Raw genomic sequence first — 20,710 nt, 5'->3', positions numbered from 1 at the left:
TATGAGTGTGCAAAAATTAAATTAAACCAATTTAATTGTACCCTTAGTTAAATGAAAATGAATGTATTAATTCAAAAAAAAAAAATTGTACATTCCTATTTCTTAGTTTAAGCTATCATTTTCTCCATCACCCGGAAGAAATGTAGGCAAATTTATGATAATTTTATTTCTTGTCCTAAAATGACTATCATTTTTGTAGACCATGATTTTCATTTCTGATGCACAACAATCAACTTAAAAAACACCTCTTAGGATAATATTTTAAGAAGTTATTTTTAGTTTGGTATAATACATAATTTTGATACCAAACATTTTTATCGCGTTGCTCGTAATATAATCCTTCAATGTATGTTTTATTAATATTTTATCTCATATAAAGTAAAAAATACCAATTCTTTCTTCTATGCTATTTATATTTGGTACAAAAAGTTTAAATTTTTTTGAACGGGTCTCAAGAATGAGAAAATATTTTTAAACTTTCTACATTCAAACTAATTCTCATTTGAGTAGTGTAGGTTTATTGCGGGAGGCATACTACGACTTTAAATTTTAAACAGTTGCATATCGAACTCGCGACCTCACTTAAACTAGGTGAGCGTTTACCAACTCACCTGCGTCTTGGAATTTTTCCAATGCTATTTAACATACTATGTGTTAATGCATTGACTAATTGCATTTAATTTTATTACATTTGTGTAATTGATATTTTCTTCTATGTTTAATTAACATTTTGTTCGCTATAAATAAAAAATAAAAAATTTCAAATTTTTTTCTATGTTATTTTTTTGGGAAAAGGGTCAGTTATGCCCCTATGGTTCGACACAAAGATCAAGTGACCCCTTAACGTCTAGAAAGGTTCAAATATGCCCCTAACGTCTTAGAAATGAACATTCAGGCCCTCCGATGTTGACAACCAAGCCCCTAACGTCTCATTTATAAGTTAAAATAGGGGCCTGATTGTTCACTTTGTAAGACGATAGGGGCATATTTGGACCTTTTCGGACGTTAAGGGCTCATTTGATCCTGTAGACAAACCATAAGGGTATAAATGACCCTTTTCCCTATTTTTTTGGTACAAGTTCGTAAGATTTACTGAACGAGTCGCAGTTATGAAACGAAACTTTTTAAACCTTCTACATTCAGACTAATTTCTACTGGAATAGTGTAGGTTCGGAAGGCAGACTCTGCCTTCAAGTTTTAAACGGCTGTATATCGAACTCGCGATCTCACTTTAATTAGGAGAGCGCTTACCAACTCATCTGCATCTTAGGTTTCTCCTATGTTATTTTAAGGGTTAATTATATAAAAAGTTATGAACTTTACACGAAATTTCATTTTAATCACGACTTTTAAAAGTTGTCATATAAAATCATGATTTTTTTTTAAATCTATCACCAAATGAAATTTTGGTGTACCGGAAAACAATCGGTGATAAATATGAAACAAAATAAAAGTTCATGGTGACAACTTTTAAAAGTCATGATTAAAATAAAATTTCGTGTAAAGCTAATGAGTTTTTATGAAATTAACCCTATAAAATATAGGATGATTGTCATTAAAAACCTTTAGTGTTTTAGTTTGATTTAAGGACATTTTACCAAACGTCACCCACATTCCAATTTTTCACTTTTTAGCATAATAAAGCCGAACCTTCCATTTTTGACATTTTAAAGTTCAAATATTTTATCTGATGTCGTTTTAGTCTTTCAAAACAGTCAAAATGACATCTTTTTTTGCAAAAAAAATGCCTAAAGGTGTATTAGGCTATAAAATGATGAGTTCGGAAAGGTTGAGATGTGGAGTGCCACGTTTGGTAAAATGTACTTGAATTGAAAAAGCGTGAAAGGTGAGAATTTTGCTCTTATGACAATAACTCTAAAATATACTGTGAGATTTGATTATTTATTCACCTTTTCGAATGTATTATTACCTTCTTTTAGTTTTTTAAAGTTCAGAAAAATAATACGTTTTTGCTGCTCTGCTTAAACACACATTTAGAAACCATTGAATTTTTTTTTTTAAGAAAACAGTTTGATAAGAAATAGTTTTTAAAAACTGTTGCAAAAAATAAAATAAAAAAGCAATGAAATCGCTGAAAAATATTATAAAAACAGTTCGAAACTATGTCGGAAACTGTTTTTAGAAAGTGATTCGTGATTCATGAACGACCTCGAATAAGTGTTCGTGAACAAGTTTTGTGAACGAGCTCGAATAAGAGTTCATGAACGAGGTCTAATAAGAATTCATGAACAAACTCATTTAGACATTCGATTACGTGTTCGCGAACTAACTCGTATTTGAATGAATTTATATAGGTATCTTATATAATTCTAAAATTATATAGGTTTAACAAAACTACAGTTTTGATATGATAGTTTTGATATAAGAAACTAATATATAACAGGTAATTATGATTAAAGCTTTCAAACAGTTTGTGCTCACAAGTTTTATATGTTTTAGCAGTTAAATGAACGAGCTCATTTGATACTTATCGAACTTGTTCGCGAGCTCATTCGCTTAGCAGTGAAACGAACAAGCACGAGCTGAGTATAAGCCGAACATGAACACTACAAAATTTAAACGAACCGAACATTAACATCCCCGTTCGAAGATCGAACGAACATGAACCAAATATGAACACCTTATTTGCTAAACGAGTTGAACAGGAACACTCCAAAACTCGGCTTAGCACAGTTCATTTACACCTCTATGCGCACAAGATAGGATTTTCAAATTATAAGATGGGATTAGAAACTATAGATATTTTATGTAAAATTAAAAAAGAAGTGCAACTTAAGAGTTCAGATAAAAAATGCATTTTAAGCAATATTTCTGGGAATGGCATGCTGGGAATAAAAATCACAATAAAACTAAAGATATAGGAAAGATTTTACTGAGATTTACAACTCATATATAGCATAGTTCACAAAAAGCACAGAATCGTTCAGCCGTGGGAGAACAGAGAAACTTACAATAGCTCTAAATATGAACACCAACTGCGCTGGAAAACATATATTATAAATTAAATATTGAACAAAAAACAACACACCAACTTATTCCCTGGAACCACTCAACCTAGAAGATTTTATGAGAGCAATGAAATCAAAGTGCCTATATACAAGAACTCGTCCAATTCCTAAATGCTACATATCGACAGCCTTTCTACTGACTGGTTCCCCTTTTGCTTTCAACTTTGGTTTATCCCTCAGAGCTACTCTGCCATGCCTGGCTGCCTGAGCCCCGCTGCTTCCACCTGCTTAAACCAACCACACATCTTTTTACAACTTCCCTAACAAACATACCATTTTTTACCTATTCTGCAAAAACATAAACCTTTTGGCATGCAACTAACTTTCGCGGACAAACAAAAATCTTCATCAACTACTCGTACAAGTAAAGCCTACTCATTAATAAGAAATTTTGAAAACCGGGATCAAAAGAACTAACCACTATTAGGTAGAGACAATCTCTTCTTTGCTTGTTTATCTGACTTTATTGCTCTCTCTTTCGGGTTGCTATGAGATCTTTGAACAGTGTTGGTTTCTTCAGAACGATCTTCTAGAACTGGCTTTGGCTTTGGTTTTGCAAAAACAGTACTGGATACCTCTAACATGCCAACTGACTTAGTAGGAGAATTGCTACCATCCGAATGGGATAGACCTGTTTTCTGATTCAAAAGGTTTGATTGATGACTTGATAGAGCCGGCTTCTTACCAGAAGACTTTAACTGGGGTTTGGTGCCGTTCTTACCTTCAGAATTTCCATTTTCACCAATCATAACCCCATCTCTAAGATTTATGTCAAGAAATCGGTTCTCCCAAGGACGGACAGCCATCCATCTCTCCAACCAATTCCATCCCCAGCTGCTTTTATCTGGTTCAAACCCAGAAAGAACAGCCTGCTGTCTTGATCCTGCCTGCCACTGTAGCCAAAACAATATTTGTCTATAACAGGATAAAGAAAATATGCCATGTGACTCTACAGTACTTTAAATTATAATTAAAAAAAGAACTGTATATATCAGGACAAAATTATATTGTGACCTTTTCAACTCTTCTTTAGTTTCTATTCCAAATTTTGTGGTATGACCGGTAGTCATTCAAGTATTATAAAATTAGAAAGGTACTCGTTGAAAGAGATTGAAAGAAAGGCACAAAAATCATACACAAAACACATATAGCTACCAGAATCAAATGATCAGAACTGATTTTACAGAATATTTAAGAAGTGTATGTGTAACAATTGCGTATCAGTTACAGAAATGAAGCTTATAATAAACAATGGAGGTTACAGACTACAGTTGAAGGTGTACTGAACTTATGTTCTTCTCTAGAAAGCTGTCAATGATTTAGCAACTGATGTTGTTAACCTTGAAGCGCTAATTTTAAAAAGGGATTAAACCTCTAATCAATCTGTAAAATCAATAATCAGATACACATACAACGGTCAACTTCAGATGCATTTGCTCTGAACTTAACTTTGACTTCATCAATTTCACTCTCTGATCTCAATCCTGACATCTAGATATTAAGCAATTTTTGTTAAGCAACTTTACCATATTCATTAAAAAAAATTATATTCCACTCCCTAAAAGTAAAAAAAAAAGTTCTGGTTGTTCACCTGATGAGCCAAAGCATATGCCATGGCTCTCTCGCGCTTGGCTGCAGCCTCCTGCCTCTTTAGCAACTTTGCTTGAATTTCTTCAACAGATCCTACACTGTCGCACCACCCTTCCTGTGCCATTGAAAGTGATGAAACATTTAGCAGATAGATTTCATGCATATGCATATAAATAAAACCTAAGTCTTCGAAATTCAAGTGTGTGTTTCTGGGACTCACACAAAGATGGTTGGGGAACTTATTACTGAGTGCTAAACAAACAAAATTCTAGATAAGGCAAAACTAGCTAACTAACAATCTGCACACTTAGGTTTCATGTTCCACTTAGGTTCTAAACAAGAATGCATATTTCCATATTATAAGCATAGTTCTTACATCAAGATTCGAATTAATAATTAAAATCCTTAATTTTGAAAGCAGATCGAGAATTGAATTAAAACATAAGATTCAGTGTAGAATTCTAAAATGAATCACATATAATGAACATCCATGCTAAGCAAAAGCAATATGAAATTATGAAGAATTTGGAGTATCATAAAGGATCATATTAGCCAGTTTCAAACATGCTTGCCCATAAATAATGAAATCCAGGTCAAAGACCTCACCTTGATCATTTTTTATAGTATACAAATGCTGTAAATCAAATAACATCGACCACATATCTCATATTAAGTTAATTTTAAAAAACCAAATGATTAAAAAATTCCAAACCTTTAGCAAAAGTTCTCGTTCTAACCCAACGTTTAATACGTCAAGATTTTAGCAAAAACTGTACTTTCAAGTTTCAATTTTGTCTATTTCCTGAAAAGAGCATGTCGATGCTTAGGTGGCGCTGGTGAAGTGTATCGATGCTTGCCACGCATAAATTTTTTTTTGACTAATTCTTCTAACCCAAGGTAAACCTATGTTACCCGGACTCTTCATTTTGCCCTGCCATACCCGTGTCGGACATGACATGGCACCGACACGACACATGATATGGGTCCGACTCTTTAACTGACAGGTGGACACTTCTAATGATAGAATTCATGAAAAGTTACCATATCATGTGGTAAAAAGACCATATCATGTATCTTATTTGGTGTCATGTTTCGGTTCTTAAGAGCAAAGACTGTATTTCTTGTTATAAACTTTTATTTGAGTTATTTTTTTATTTTTTAAAACTAACATATGAAAACTTATGTCTAGTTTATACATATATATCTGTATCTAAGTACCCGAGTCCTATATCGGATCCATATCCCCGTATCTTCAATTAAGAAAATTAGCGAGTCGGATATGCGGATACGTATCCATTTTGGACACCCATATCCGAGTCTGTGTAACATAGAGGTAAATAACCTTAAAACTTACCTAACCCTTCTAACTCAAATAAACTAACAAAAATCCCTAATTTCTACATCCCTTGCTCTCTTCCCCTACCATTTTCATCCTATTCCCATCACCATGCTGCTGCTACACCTTTCTCTTTTCCATTTTTGTTTCATGTTTTACTATTGTATATGCATCTTGGTTTGCACCAAAACGAATTAGATTGAATTAGGTCTCTTAAATCTCTTTCTTTCTTTTTTAATATTCTCTTTGACCCGGCTTTAATTTTTTAGTAACCATATTTATGGTTCAACTTTAGTCTCCATTTGCATTTTATACTGAACATCGAGTTGGAGAATAAGCATCGGAGGTCAGCTAAGGCAAGAATCCCATCTGTTGTTCATGTTGGTTCTGTAGCAAAGATTAATCTGACAGCTCCTCTGGACAAAGTTCGTGTTCTCAGTTGTGGTAGCTGCATGGGTCTTCGTGCTACTCTGAATACTGTGAAACCAAAACTGGGTCAATCTGTTGCAATTTTTGGACTGGGTAATGTTGGTCTTGCTGCTGCAGGAGTAAGGATGTCTAGAGGTTCAAGAGTCATTCGTGTTGAATGCGTCCATGATCGATGGGGTGTTGCTGTTCTCAGAAACTACTTCCATGGAGAATTATAATAGTCAAACTTAGCTTCTACATATGATGTGGTTTCATGAAGAATGTTATATTGTAAGAATGTTTTCAAGCATTTGCAGATATGAATTAGCTGTTAGCTATATTTCTATTACAAGAACTCGGATGCTTATTGTTTTTAAATACCTCAAATGACACATTTCTTGAATCTTCTGTTATTGCATAATCTATAATTAATTACTGAGAAGTTTATTGGATCTAGTTTCAATTACTGCATGAAATGATCTAATGTCCTCCATGTGTTTGTTAAATAAAATAGAAGAGAGGAAGAAACAAGAACATAGGAAGAAGAAGGGGAGTGGATTTGGTTTTATTTTTTTATTATTGAACCATATTATTGATTTGTTTTTATTTTGTTTTCCGTTAATAAGGTTAGGTTAGTTTAGGTTTTCAATTTACATGTCTTAGATTTTTTTTTTTCATGCGTGGTAAGCACCGACAACATGCCACATCAACACCACCTAAGCATCGATACCCGCATCTCAGGAGTGGACAAAATTGAAAAAAAAAATGTAATTTTGGCTAAAATCAAAAAATTTCAAATGTTGGGTTAGAACAGAGAATTTGCTAATAGTTTGAATTATTTTGGTCATTCGGCCATATTAAAAAAATGTTTTATTAGGCTACAAATTCCAAAAATATCTAAGAATATGGGATAGTATCTGGTGTAGTATAAATTACATATATATTTCATGCCTTTTAGATAGTTTAGGCTTGTTTTTAGATGTAGTTTTATGATCATTTTTTTTTAGGAAGTTTTATGGTCATTTTATTTAGGCTTAATCACTCAAAAGCCCTCCATCTTTAAATTTTTTTTCAATTCACCCTGACGTTGGAAAATTCTCTCAACACCCTCCCACCTTTAAATTCCATTGCAATTGCACCCTGACGTAGGAAAATCCTCTCAAAATCCCCCCACCTTTATATTTTTTTTCAATTGCACCCTAAATTGGAAATTTTTATGGTTTTGATTTTAAAAAGTTATTGAATATAATTTTAGAAAAAATGATTTTTTATATTATTAATAATTTTTGTGTTTAATTAGAATATAGATTAAAAAAAATATTATTTAAAAAAAAATCATGTGATAAGAGGTCAATTTAATACTTTGGGGTACAATTGAAAAAGAATCTAATGGTGGGGGGATTCTGGGAGAATTTTCCAACGTCAGGGTGTAATTGAAAAAAAAAATTAAAGGTGGGGGGTTTTTGAGTGATTAAGCCTTTTATTTATGTTGTTTGCTTCATGTATTTTACATAGTAAAATGTCAAATTAAAATGAGATGGGAAGAAAGGAAAGAAAAGAAAATGAAAGAAAAGATATAGAAAAGAAGCAATGTGCCGACTCGGCACAAACTTTCCAACTCGTGACAAAGCATAGCCTGTCATGAGTTGGCAGGCAGTTGCCAAGTAGGCACAAGCCGAATGGAGAGTCAAGTATCCCGGATGACCAAGAAGCATCCAAAAGAATATTTATGACAAAAGAGCATCCAACGCACAAATAGATGGCTAAAGAGCATCCAAGAAGATGAATTAATGAGCAAAATGGGAGTCACATAGCAATGAAAAGAGTTGAAGCCAAATACATTAAAGGACAAGGAATAACAAATGTTTAATTGCATTCAAGGACAAATAATTACACATGGTTAAATGCATTTAAGGGCAAATAGTTACAGATGGTTAAATGCATTTATGGACAAGAGTTAATGATGGTTAAATGTATTCAAGGGCAATGAATAAGAGGACTGCATAGGATTTCTTTGATCCTTACACCTACAAAAACCTCTGCCTTAAGATTGAGGGAGGCATTGTCTCATACATCATATACATCTTCCACAACATGAACTTCTTATTTTGTTTTAACATAGTTATCATGATCCTAGGCTCAAACTTTTGTGTGTGTTAGGTTTTAATGAATGAATTTATAACGAATTGATGTTTTCTATCTATTTCTATGAATGAATGTTTGTTTAATTTCAATTCGGCACTTGATTACTATGTTGCGTATCTCCATATATAGCACCTAAGTTGAAGATTCGTAATAAGAGTTAGTCTCTTTGATTGAAAGAAATTGAAGTTATTTGCGTTAAAGGATTCAAATTAGAGATACATAATATATCTAAAGGGATAAAGGATTTAGCATAGAACCTATAATCTTTGGTTTCCAAATTGATAGCACAAGAGTGAGCATCTTTCTAACCAAGGACACCTCTGATTGACTTAGTAGGTGTTTGATAACACAGCTAATCATTTAATTTAAAGCTTTCAGCATTTATTTTAATCAAGTAGTGTTTGACAGCACATTATATCTAGCTTAATTCATTCAATTAAGTAAAAAACCACTTAAAATGTTGCGCCAAATCTTTAATTTAAAATTTCTACTGAAAATATTAAGCTGTTTTTTTTTATTAATTAATTATTAAATAAACTTTATAATCTTTACATATTAATAAAATATAGATAAAAATTTAAAAAATCTTTTTTTACTTGACTGACTGAATCACTGTGATTTGCCAATTCACCAGCCAATTGCTAGATCAATCCAAGTGGAGATTAATTATGATTCACTCAATAGATTAAATCACTACGATATTGAATGAAAGAAGCATATGGTTTAACATGGTGTTGATTTGACAAGCTTTCACGGAAGCATTGTTCAACCAAACAAGGGGAGGAGAAGATGCTCTATGAGCAGACAATAGTGCACATCAAGCATGCATATCTTGTTAAGATAAACTGATGGTGTTTACCTCTATTTCTCGTACCCAAGAATCATTTGCAAGTTGTTGATGTTTTTGTTGAGATGTTTCACTTTCTAATGCTATACGAACACGCCTTGCACGAACACGAGCCTGAACTCTAACTAAAGCTTGCATGCAGCGAAGAGTTATTGCAGCCTGCTTTCTCACAGCATGACCCCTTACAAGAGCTTGAAGTCTTACCAATCCTTTTAAAGCTCGCAGAGCTCTCCTAGCCTGATAATATTCCAAAATTGTCAAAGAATATAAGGCTCAATGTACTTGAAATAATAATCATCTCAAAAGTAAACATAATAAATCAGAAAAAAATGAGGTTAAAGAAGTAGCTGGTATTGTCATAATGAATTGCAAATGAAGATAAAGTAAAGGCAGAGATAATCAAGGGCTTGTTTTGAAATAAAAAATGGAATCAACTTCTCTCTCTGGCAATGTCAAGCATTGCAGACAGATGACTGCGAGTGGGTTTTAATTATTCCAAGCTCAATAACGAAACCTGAAATTACAATCTTTAATCTGTCTTATGTTCTAGAATAAAGTGCACTTTACTTCTTAGCCTTTAACAGTCAATTCAAACTAGAAACTCATGTTTAAATCCTCATAATGTCAATCTAACCAACCAATGCAGTCAAAAAACAAATTAAACTACTTTTTCCAATTATTCTTATCAAAATTATCGGGTAAAATAAGCTCTCATGTTTTAATAACTTACACAATAAACAGTTAGAAATACTGCTTGCATGCAATAGTTACCTTGAACCAAAACTCTAGAGAAAAATGTTACTAAGGCCGAGATTTTCTATAACTAAAAAGATTACATGTTTTTATAAAGAAAAAAAGCTAATCACTTGCAGAATTTTGAGAATAACAAAATAAGAATGAGGAACGTTTCATTGTGCTTTTGTATCAATAATAGTAAAATGCAAAACTGGCATTATATATTCTATAATTCAAGGTGTGAAAGCAATTTGACAGCCTTAAACTCCGTTTCTTAGAGGAATATATTTTACTTCTGGAAAAACAAATTTAGAATTTTTGTTTCCAAAAATAAATTATTTTCTGTTGTTTGTCTTACTTTAAGAATCAACTGGAAAATATTCCAGCATTTGGTGTACATTATTAATAGTTAAGTTACTTAAGTATAAATATGTGGAACTTTTCATTCATCTACAGAGAGAGAACAACGATGACAACAACAACAATGACAATAAAAGGAAAGATACGTAAGAAAAAGATTTTAGCTGAAAAAAGGGGAAAAAGTTGCAAATCATTGTTCTATATGTAGCAACATCGAATGCATCAAGACAAAAAGGCACAGAAAATGACTTCTGCTTCTTGGAACTAGAAGCTGATATCCATGAAAATGGAGTTGTTTTCCATTGACCGGTCATTATTTTGCTTGGACATTTTCTTTAGCCTCCCAAACATTGAAAAAAATGGAATATTTATGTGAAACAAACAAAACCAAACTTTACCCTATCTTAACAATTAAAATTTACAAGATCACCAAATAGAAAAATAATTTAAAAACTGATTGTAGCAGTTTTACAATTTCAAAGATGGGCATGAAAATAGAAATAGAATAAAGTTTTAAGCACTTAAACATTTAAACTACTACGCCTAACTTCCGGTACTAAGATTCTCAGCTCTTAATAGACTGCTCGAAACGAACCTTGTGTACCGTGGCAAAAAGAAAAATAACGTTTTGGTGGTCAAACTGCTCTGTGCCACAGCATGGACGGACAACTAAGGATGGAGTTATTAACTCAGGTCTTATAACAGCTACTGTATCGACACAAGTCTAGTATTCAAGAACCTCTTTCCTTTATTTTTATTCTTACTGCTCAAAGTTAACTTGATAAACTGTAACCTAGAAAGCCCTCCTGAAAAAAGAGTTAATCAAGCGTGCCGGTCAAAAATCAATTTGTTTCTAATTTCTCCACATGTGGAAAACTTGCACCTTTCATGTCTAATTTTTATGAAGGCTATCTCATAGAAAATAGGTTTAAATAGTGTCTCAGAATACATCCAGGAACACAAATAATGATGTAGTGTCAGTAAGATGTAAAAAAACAAAATGAGACATGTGAATATGCAACAATCAGCTGACTTCAACACAATGTAATTATGTAAAAACATGTAGAATACATGAATTCACAGACAACTTTCTAAGTAATAACCAATCAAAATTTACTAATTGAAATACAGTTAAAGTTAGGGTATGGTCTGACACAAAGATTCCTACCAGAAATCCACGAAAAGCTGTTTGAATACGAGTAGCAGCCAATTCTTCTCTACAAATTTGTTGATTGTGAGCTACATCCTGTACTTGAAGTGAAGCAGAAAAAGATTCTGAAGCCTCTGAGACAGAATTGGCAGTGGCATCACCAACTGGGTTAGCAACATTGCCATGGAACTCTTCTTGAAGTTTATCAGCATCAAACTCAACTGAGTGCTTTCTCCTATTTTGGAGCTTGCTAGTAGCTGTCCTCTACAATGATTGGAGAAAAAAGACGTGCAAATACAATCAAATATATGTAACTCTCTAATACATGTCTCTTTCTTGGAGTTTGGCAGGAGCTTTAAGAGCTATTTCAGTTTCCGTTGATCTTTATATCAATTATCAACAATAGAACCAAAAAAAATTGGCGAATTTCGTATAAGAATAATGACGGCGATCATACTTCCAGATAAAATCAAATGACTGAGCAGTCAAATATAACTCTAATGTCACAATGCAAGCATAGCAATAAGTTTTACTGACAGATCAGAAAAATGGCCACATATCATAACCATATTTCGAACCTAAACAGCATACTTTAAAAATGAACTTGAGGTGATATATACCCACATTGTCATCCTTCTCTAAAGACTGCGATTTTTCTGGTTTCTTTAAACCAACCAAAGCTCTAATCCATTTGCTGGAAACACCCATAGCAGCTTCACTCTAGTTCAAACAAATGCCTGTATCCTACAGGAAAATAGCCATAGAAACACAAATGAAGTTAAACTTTTATTCTCATGACCTTCCCTACCTATAGTTAATGTTTGTTCCTATGACCTCTAAATGTGTTTATTTTGTGCATTGTAGGTCAGCCAGCCTCATCTGACTAGTCATTCATGTGGAGAGCTTCTAAGTGAAATGGGAATCCATCAGAAAAAAGCCTATCACTAATGCTGGTGAATTCATCTCAAGACTGATATCAAAAATTATGATTCAAAATGATAAAAAGTGAAACTCTAGGATTGTGCCATAGTAGAAATGGCAATCATGATAAAATAGCATCTATATTCGAAATTCGATTTTGGTATGATCCTCCATACGGTTAGACAAACAATATTCTACAGTGAAATTAGAGCTGTCATCCTAAATGACTCCACTTTTGAAATGCACGTTGGACCAAAGGCTAGTAACTAATAAATGAATCATAATAGTTCACTACTATTCTTGCAAATTTAGCTAAAACAAAAACCGAGCATCAATGCATCAGTATCACTAAGTTCTTATTGACAAACATTAAAATTACATAATTTCATGACGCAAATTCAAAAGAAATTAAACAATTAAGCATGGAAATAACTTCAAATAAAACACAGAATAACAAAATGTATGTGAAAGCCAAATATAACAAATCCACTTCATCACTAAATAGTAACAAACCTTGCAGAAGTAATCGTCAAAGTGAAAGGCGAAAACCACAATTAGATAGTAATAACCAAGTTTAGACCAAAATGCGCCGCTAAACCTTGCATCCCGGATAGCTAACCTACAAAATAAAACTCAAAAGTCAACAAAACAAATTGACACGAACAAGTCATAATCTAAGGCAATGATTACTTCAAACTACAAGTTCCAAGATCTAACCATATGTATATCAGTATATGGAAATCCAAACTCCATAAATTACCAAACTAAGTCCAAAATCAAGTGAAATTCAGCTAAATTATTCAAATTCTAAAATTAGAAGGACATCGGAGAAATTAAATGTGGAGAACATACATAAAATTCAACACCCTGAACAATATAGATCCATAAAGAACAAGCTCAAAAACAAAACATTAAACTACAAAATGAAGGGCAACGAGAAGAGAGAGACATACCCTCTTATTTTCTGGAGGTTGGATCTATGAATCACTCACACATAATTGGATTTAGAAGCAAACAAACAATTTACTATCTGAGTTGAAGCAGAACTGGATACTGCACAGACTACAACACTGTGTGTGACTTTGTTTAAGATAATGCTGTTTCTCATGCTCGAAAATAAAACGCTGTCGTTTAATAGCGACAACACTGTCTCGGGCTGAGTCATTGTCACTTTGCGCCGGGTCTGGTCGGGCGGCTTTCGGAAAAATAGAACTTAAACCGAAATATAGACTTAGATTTGGCTCGATTTGATTTTCAATTTTATGTAAAAAAAATTGTTTAATAAATTTAAGATAACTAATGAGCTATAATTCAAACGGTATAAACATTAAGCATAATGCTGCAAAGGTTGTATTAAATTCTCCCACGAACGTTTTTCCTTTATAAAAAAAAAGGCAAAACATACAAAAAAAACCCTCGTAGTTTTTACAAAAATACAAATCAGCCCTTTTACTTTTTTAGGGTATAATTGAGCCCTTTTTGTTTTCAAATAGAACAAATAACCCCTTTTATCCAACATTATTAGAAACACTCGTTAGACATGTCTCTCATAATTCTATAGGAAAAAAGTTCAAAAATATTTTTAATATTTAAAATATTTACCAAAAATTTGAGGGGGTAAGTGTCTCAAAAATAAACTAAAAGGATTTATTTGTTCGATTTTAATATAATAAGGGTTTAATTGTTTAATTTTAAAAATATGGGGGCTTAATTGTGCCCAGATAAAGTAAAATGACTGATCTATACTTTTTTTAAAAAATCGAGAACTTTTTTGTACCTTCTGCCAAAAAAAATTAATAGTTGTTTTTACCAACATTAAAATAGCCCAACGTCTAAAAGCCAAAAAAATTCTCATGAGATTTAGTCCGTAATCAAATTGGCCAGAAGCATATAATTAATAGGCCAGAAGTCTAGAAAGAATTTGTTAGAAGTTCAAAATGCCAAAAGTCCAGGGTCTCCCATTGAAGCACGTGCTGACAATTTTTTTTAAAACGGCAGTTCAAATGAGTGGAAAAAGTCAGCAGTTTTTTTTTATAGAAGTGGAGAAGTTGGAGTGAGAACGTGGGCAATTAAAAAGCGGTCATCACCTTACAGTTTCTGCAGACGTTATAAAAAAAAGGAATGCAACGATTTGAACCCCAGCCAAATTCAACAAAAACTCAAATACTCTCAAGAGATCTCAATGTCAGACACTTCAATTTTATAAAATCACACACTACGTTTTTTTAATATAGTTTTTCAACATTATTTCATACGCATTATATGAATTGTTGTTTCTTATTTACGGAAGATTTCTTTAGTTTTCAAACGCCTTCAAGAGATTTACGAATTATTTTAGGTTTTTTATGTCCTTTGAAAACTTTCCACAATCGTTTGATTTATTTTTAAAATCATAATTTGAGGTATAACCCTCTAACACGCTCACATACTCAAAGGCATCAACCATTTTCTTTTAAAAAATTACAGGAAATAATTTGGCACGCTAGTGGGACTATCATAAAGATGGCTCCAAGAACTCGCAATATTTTGAAAAAAGATGTAGCCGACTCTCAAGAGGAGGATAGTGCGCCTGCAACAGCAGGGCCAGAAGGAATCATTTACACTGTGGTTGAATAGTTCAAAAAATCACTTGTGCCTCTAAATCATAAAAATCAAGAGGCGCCACATAATGTCATTCCTGTAGTAGAACCTGCAGAAGAAAAAGAAAGTGAGAATATGGTTAGTGATACTTGATAGGAGTATTTTACTCCTATATTTAGGGTCGATTTTACTCGGTTTTCATCATGTGTAGTATTGTTTTTATACATTATTTGGCGTTTTTACGTTTAATAGTGTTTGTTAGTGTTTCAGTGGAAATTAGGTGAAAACCGACTATTTGGGGCAAAATTATGGTGGATTGCGTGTACGAGTAAAAAGCGTAGCTTGCGGACGAAGGAATTGAAGTTCACGAACGAGATTGAGGAAAAAAGGGGTTGTTCCCGTTCGAAAAAGAAGTTTCACGAACGGAACACATGCAGAGTGAGCATGAGTCCCGAACGAAAAAGCCTTGTTCCGTTCGGGACTCAAGAAGGAATCTGATCTCAAAGCCTTCGGTCTACAGTTTTTTCGAACGTGAAAGAGGCTTCCGTTCGGGAAAGAAGAAAATTGGGCATGTCACGAACGGAACTATGGTTTCCCGAACGGGAAAGAAGAGAATTTGGCGTGCAGCAGACTTTGAATTGGACTAAAATTCCTCCTCCAATTACAATTACAATTCTTATTACAAATTGATTTGTAATACGAATTAGAAGACTCCGGAACTTCTCCTACTATATAAAGACCTTGTACTAGACTCAATTTAATACGTAGAATAATTTAGACTACATTAGTTTTATTTTCATTCTCTTAAAATAGCGTTTTAGCTTCTATTTCTCAGCAGTTTATAAGTAGTTTATTATTAGTTTCTGCAAAGAACGATTGTGAAGATTTCAAGTTTAATCTAGACGATTCTTCCGAAATTGACAACTCCGGTATTTATTTCTCTAATTATGTTTAATTCTTCATCTTCTTCTTTGTTTAATTTAAGCTTAAGCATGTGTAACTAAATCCTTTGTTCGGGGATTGATATGAACACTTAGATTAGTTTTCGAATTGGATTAGGATTTATTAAGTGAGTAAAATTGTGTTTTAATTACTAAGATTAAGAAGGCTTGAATTAATTTGATCACTTAGTTCATGATTTTGTGTTTAATTAATTAATTGAGAGATTGTTAATTAAATAGACATAGGTAATTAAAAACTTAGAGGAAAACACCGTGAGAGCGGGTTGGAATTTAGGTAGTCGTTGAGTTTGCTTCATAATTACAATTTAGTTATTTAATTCAGTTTTAATATTATGAGAGCAAGTTAATAATTGATTAGCTAATTAGGTTGTGATTTTATTTGAATCTTTGAGGCTTGAGAGAGCGGGATTCGGTGCAATAGAATAGCTCGATTCATAATAAAATCACTAGATAAATTTTGATCCATTCTTCTACTAGTTTATTTGGAATTATCAATCCTTGAGCTTTTTACCATTATTGTTTAAACTTCGATTTATTTGTTTAATTTCAGATTTTTAGTCTACTTACTTGAGTTAATTCACTTTAGATTATAATTAGTTCACACAAATCCATTTATTTTCTTACTAGCCAATTAAAGAATATTAGAAATTAGTTGTTTAGTTCATTGTTCCTTGTGGGATCGATACTTGGTCTTCCAAGTTATATTACTTGAGCGATATCGTACACTTGCGATTAATTGCCAACAAGTTTTTGGCGCCGTTGCCGGGGAGCAATTGCAATTAAATCAATTAAAAGTATCTTATTCTTAGATTGAGTTAGTTCTATTTAATTTTGGTTATTTTTATATACTTTGTGATTCTTGGATTTTACGTTGGTTTTCTTGTTTGTGTTTGCGCAGGAGTTTTGGTTAGTGTATGCCTAATACACGACGTGCCAGAAAACCGCTAGAACCGTTTCAGTCAGATTTAACATCCTTCGAAAGAAGTATCCGAAAAACAGCGCAGAAATCCAAAACAATGGAGGACGACCGTAATCCTCCGTTGAATCACGAGGGGATTGTTCCACCACCACTACATGATGGCCTAGCTCTTAATAGGCCAAACGAGAGGGTCGCCCCTCTTCCCGCAAGACGTACCTTGGGTGAATTCTTCTTACCCAACGTAGACAACGCCAACTATGGATGCTTTGCACCTCCTATACTCGCTAACAATTTTGAAATCAAGCCGGGAACGATCCAACTACTTGAGAGTCGTTGCCAATTTTATGGGTTGGAACGCGAGGATCCAAACGCCCATCTTTCAAAATTCACGGAGGTATGCAACACATTCAAAATCCATAATGTGACGGAGGATCAAATCAAGCTTCGTCTTTTTCCTTTCTCTTTGAGGGATAAGGCGAGGAATTGGATTCAATCACTTCCAAGCACCTCAATCACAACATGGAAGCAATTGGCACAAGCTTTTCTCAATAAGTATTTCTCTATGGGTAAGACCGCGAGGATGACCAAGGAAATTATAGATTTTCTCCAATTACATGGTGAATCTTTATACCAAGCTTGGGAACGCTTCAAAGAGCTTCAAAGAAATTGTCCGCATCATCATCTAGGGAGGGAGCATCTTGTCTCTATTTTCTACAATGGTACCAATGAGGCTACACGGGCAACGATTGATGCGGCATCGGGAGGATCACTTATGAAGAAAACTTATGATGAGGCCAATAACTTGCTAGAGGAACTCGCTACAAATAGTTGTTCTTGGTCAACCGAGCGGTTGAGGCAACCACCTCAAAAGGGTATCATGACCCTCGAGCAAACCCAAGAATTTGAAGCAATGAAAGCGAAGAATGCGACACTTCTAGCACAACTCGAGATGTACAAACAACAAGCAAATCAAAGGAATGCTCAACTTGCGGTAGTTCAAATGGGTTGCGAGACTTGTGATGGGCACGATCATTCGATTGCCCCGTCCTACATCAAAACTCAAATGAGCAAGTCAACTATGTCAATGGGCAAAGGCAAGGCAATGACCCATATTCCAACACCTATAATCCGGGGTGGAGGAATCATCCTAATTTTTCGTGGAGGGAAAATGCGGGTCAAGCCAATGCCAACCCAAATATGGGAGGAGCAAATTTTCAAGGAGGAAACCGTGGTCCACAAAACCAAGGCAACTTCAACAACTACCGACCACAACCCCCACCCGGTTTTCAAAATCGGAATACGGATGAGGGGAGCAAGATTGACAAGCTTATTGAGGAAGTTAGAACCGGTTTTAAGAACCAAGCTTCCGTCAATCACCATCTCGAGACTCAAATTTCTCAACTTGCCATCTCGCTTCAAAATAGAGCTCAAGGGGGTTTACCGTCTACAACGGAGTCGAATCCAAGGGAGCAAGTAAAAGCCATTGAACTCCGAAGCGGGAAAGAACTTGATGATCCACATGCAAGTAAAGAGAAAGCGATCGATCTAACAACGGGAACAAATGAGGAGGAAGTAACCGAACTTCCATATGTAAAACCGCCACCTCCTCCTCCATTTGTGCCAAAGGTCCCCTTCCCGGGACGATTGAAGAAGACGCCGGATAACCAAAAATTCCATAAATTTCTGGAAATTTTCAAGAAACTCCAAATCAATATAAGCTTTGCGGATGCTTTGCGTGAGATGCCTCAATACGCGAAGTTCCTCAAAGAAATCATAACGAAGAAAAGGAGTTGGGACGACAAAGGCACAATTTCCCTAACGGAAAATTGTAGCTCACTCATCCTTAGTGACTTGCCCACCAAGCTTAAGGACCCAGGGAGTTTTACAATTCCATGCAAAATAGGCGATTTAAATTCAATTAATTGTCTATGTGATTTAGGGGCAAGTATCAATCTAATGCCTTTGTTTCTTTTCAGGGATATTTTTGGTGATCAAACTTTGAAGCAAACATCAATGATGCTTCAATTGGCGGACCACTCCCTAAAAAAGCCATACGGAGTGGTAGAAGATGTTCTAGTCAAAGTAGACAAATTCATCTTTCCGGTGGATTTTGTCGTACTTGACTATGCGGCGGATAAAACATGCCCTATGATTCTTGGGCGTCCTTTCATGAACACGGGGAGGGCATTGATAGATGTGCACGCCGGACGACTCACTTTGCGTATCGATGATGACAAAGTAGAGTTTGATATGAAAAGGATTATGCGCAACACTTTTGAAGAGGTGGAATGCATGAAATTGGATATGATTGATGAATTCGTGGAAGAACTTTTCCCGGTTTCAAAAGTCATATTCCATTCCGAGGAGACACAAGCAACTTCCGGGGAAGAATATTCCAAAGAAGATGAGCCGAAAGCCGAAAATTTGATTAGAAGAGAGAGCGTGACACCACCTTCTTCTATCTCTCCACCAAAGGTTGAGCTTAAAACGTTACCATCTCACTTACGGTATGCGTTTTTGGGCGACAACATGACTCTTCCCATCATCATCTCAAACAACTTGTCGGAAACACAAGAAGCGAGAGTTGTCAAAGTGGTGAAGCAACATATATTGGCGATCGGTTGGCAAATTTCGGACATCCGAGGAATTAGTCCCTCGGTGGTCATGCACAAGATCCACCTAGAAAATGAGTCAAGAGCATCGGCTCAAAGACAACGGCGTTTGAATCCAAATATGAAGGAGGTCGTGCACAAGGAGATAGTAAAACTTCTCGACGCCGGAATTATATACCCCATATCCGATAGTGCATGGGTTAGTCCCATTCAATGCGTTCCAAAGAAAGGGGGGATGACGGTGATTGAGAACGAGAAGGGTGAGCAAATTTCCACTAGGACGGTAACGGGATGGCGTGTTTGTATTGACTACCGCAAGTTGAATACGGAGACGAGGAAGGACCATTTTCCGTTACCATTTATCGATCAAATGTTGGAGCGGGTAGCGGGCCACGCTTATTATTGTTTTCTCGATGGATATTCCGGGTACAATCAAATTCTTATCTTCCCGGATGACCAAGAGAAAACAACTTTCACATGTCCTTATGGAACGTTTGCTTATCGGAGGATGCCTTTTGGTCTTTGTAATGCACCGGCAACATTTCAACGATGTATGACTTCCATCTTCGCCGATATGATCGAAGATATTATGGAAGTCTTCATGGATGATTTTTCGGTATTCGGGGACTCTTTTGAGATGTGCTTAAATAATCTTGAACGAGTGTTGGCCCGGTGTGAGGAGACCAATCTAGTCTTGAATTGGGAGAAGTGCCATATCATGGTAGAAGAGGGAATTGTCTTGGGACATAAAATCTCCAAGGACGGCATTGAAGTAGATAGAGCAAAAACGGAAATCATCGAGAAATTACCACCACCAACTACCGTAAAAGGAGTTCGTGCCTTCTTAGGGCACGCCGGGTTTTATCGACGATTCATCAAAAATTTCTCTTCCATTGCTCGTCCTTTAACTAATTTGCTTGTTAAAGATATTCCTTATGAATTTACTAATGATTGCCTTGTTGCTTTTTCTAGGTTGAAGGAAGCCCTTATATCGGCCCCAATTATTTCATCACCCGATTGGACTCTTCCTTTCGAACTCATGTGTGATGCAAGCGATATAGCACTTGGGTGCGTATTGGGGCAACGGAGGGAGAAAAAGCTTCACGTGATATACTA

The 20,710-nt window shown here is 34.8% G+C and overlaps 1 protein-coding gene and 1 non-coding gene across 3 annotated transcripts; both read right to left on the bottom strand.

Moving 5' to 3' along the window:
- Window positions 1–2,997: 2,997 nt before the first annotated feature.
- On the bottom strand, window positions 2,998–13,589 carry LOC126673744 (protein IQ-DOMAIN 5). 2 transcript variants are annotated; one of them, XM_050367995.2, is made up of 8 exons: window positions 13,475–13,589; window positions 13,035–13,140; window positions 12,225–12,344; window positions 11,619–11,864; window positions 9,368–9,592; window positions 4,621–4,734; window positions 3,448–3,922; window positions 2,998–3,256 (listed from the first exon to the last, which is right to left on the bottom strand). In XM_050367995.2, the coding sequence occupies exons 3-8, from the start codon at window positions 12,306–12,308 to the stop codon at window positions 3,144–3,146; spliced, it is 1,257 nt and encodes a 418-aa protein (XP_050223952.1). In that variant the 5' UTR covers window positions 12,309–12,344; window positions 13,035–13,140; window positions 13,475–13,589; the 3' UTR covers window positions 2,998–3,143. The 2 variants fall into 2 exon arrangements, with proteins under 2 accessions (XP_050223952.1, XP_050223953.1); XM_050367996.2 differs by having other exon boundaries at window positions 2,998–3,253; window positions 13,475–13,588.
- A 3,970-nt stretch (window positions 13,590–17,559) lies between these two features.
- Window positions 17,560–17,666, bottom strand: LOC126675979 (small nucleolar RNA R71). Its single transcript, XR_007640158.1, has one exon. It is a non-coding gene; the product is annotated as a small nucleolar RNA R71 (small nucleolar RNA).
- Window positions 17,667–20,710: the final 3,044 nt, after the last annotated feature.

This window comes from Mercurialis annua, linkage group LG3 (genome assembly GCF_937616625.2).
Source record: "Mercurialis annua linkage group LG3, ddMerAnnu1.2, whole genome shotgun sequence".
Taxonomy (NCBI): Eukaryota; Viridiplantae; Streptophyta; class Magnoliopsida; order Malpighiales; family Euphorbiaceae; genus Mercurialis; species Mercurialis annua.
This window is presented reverse-complemented; position numbering and strand designations above follow the sequence as displayed.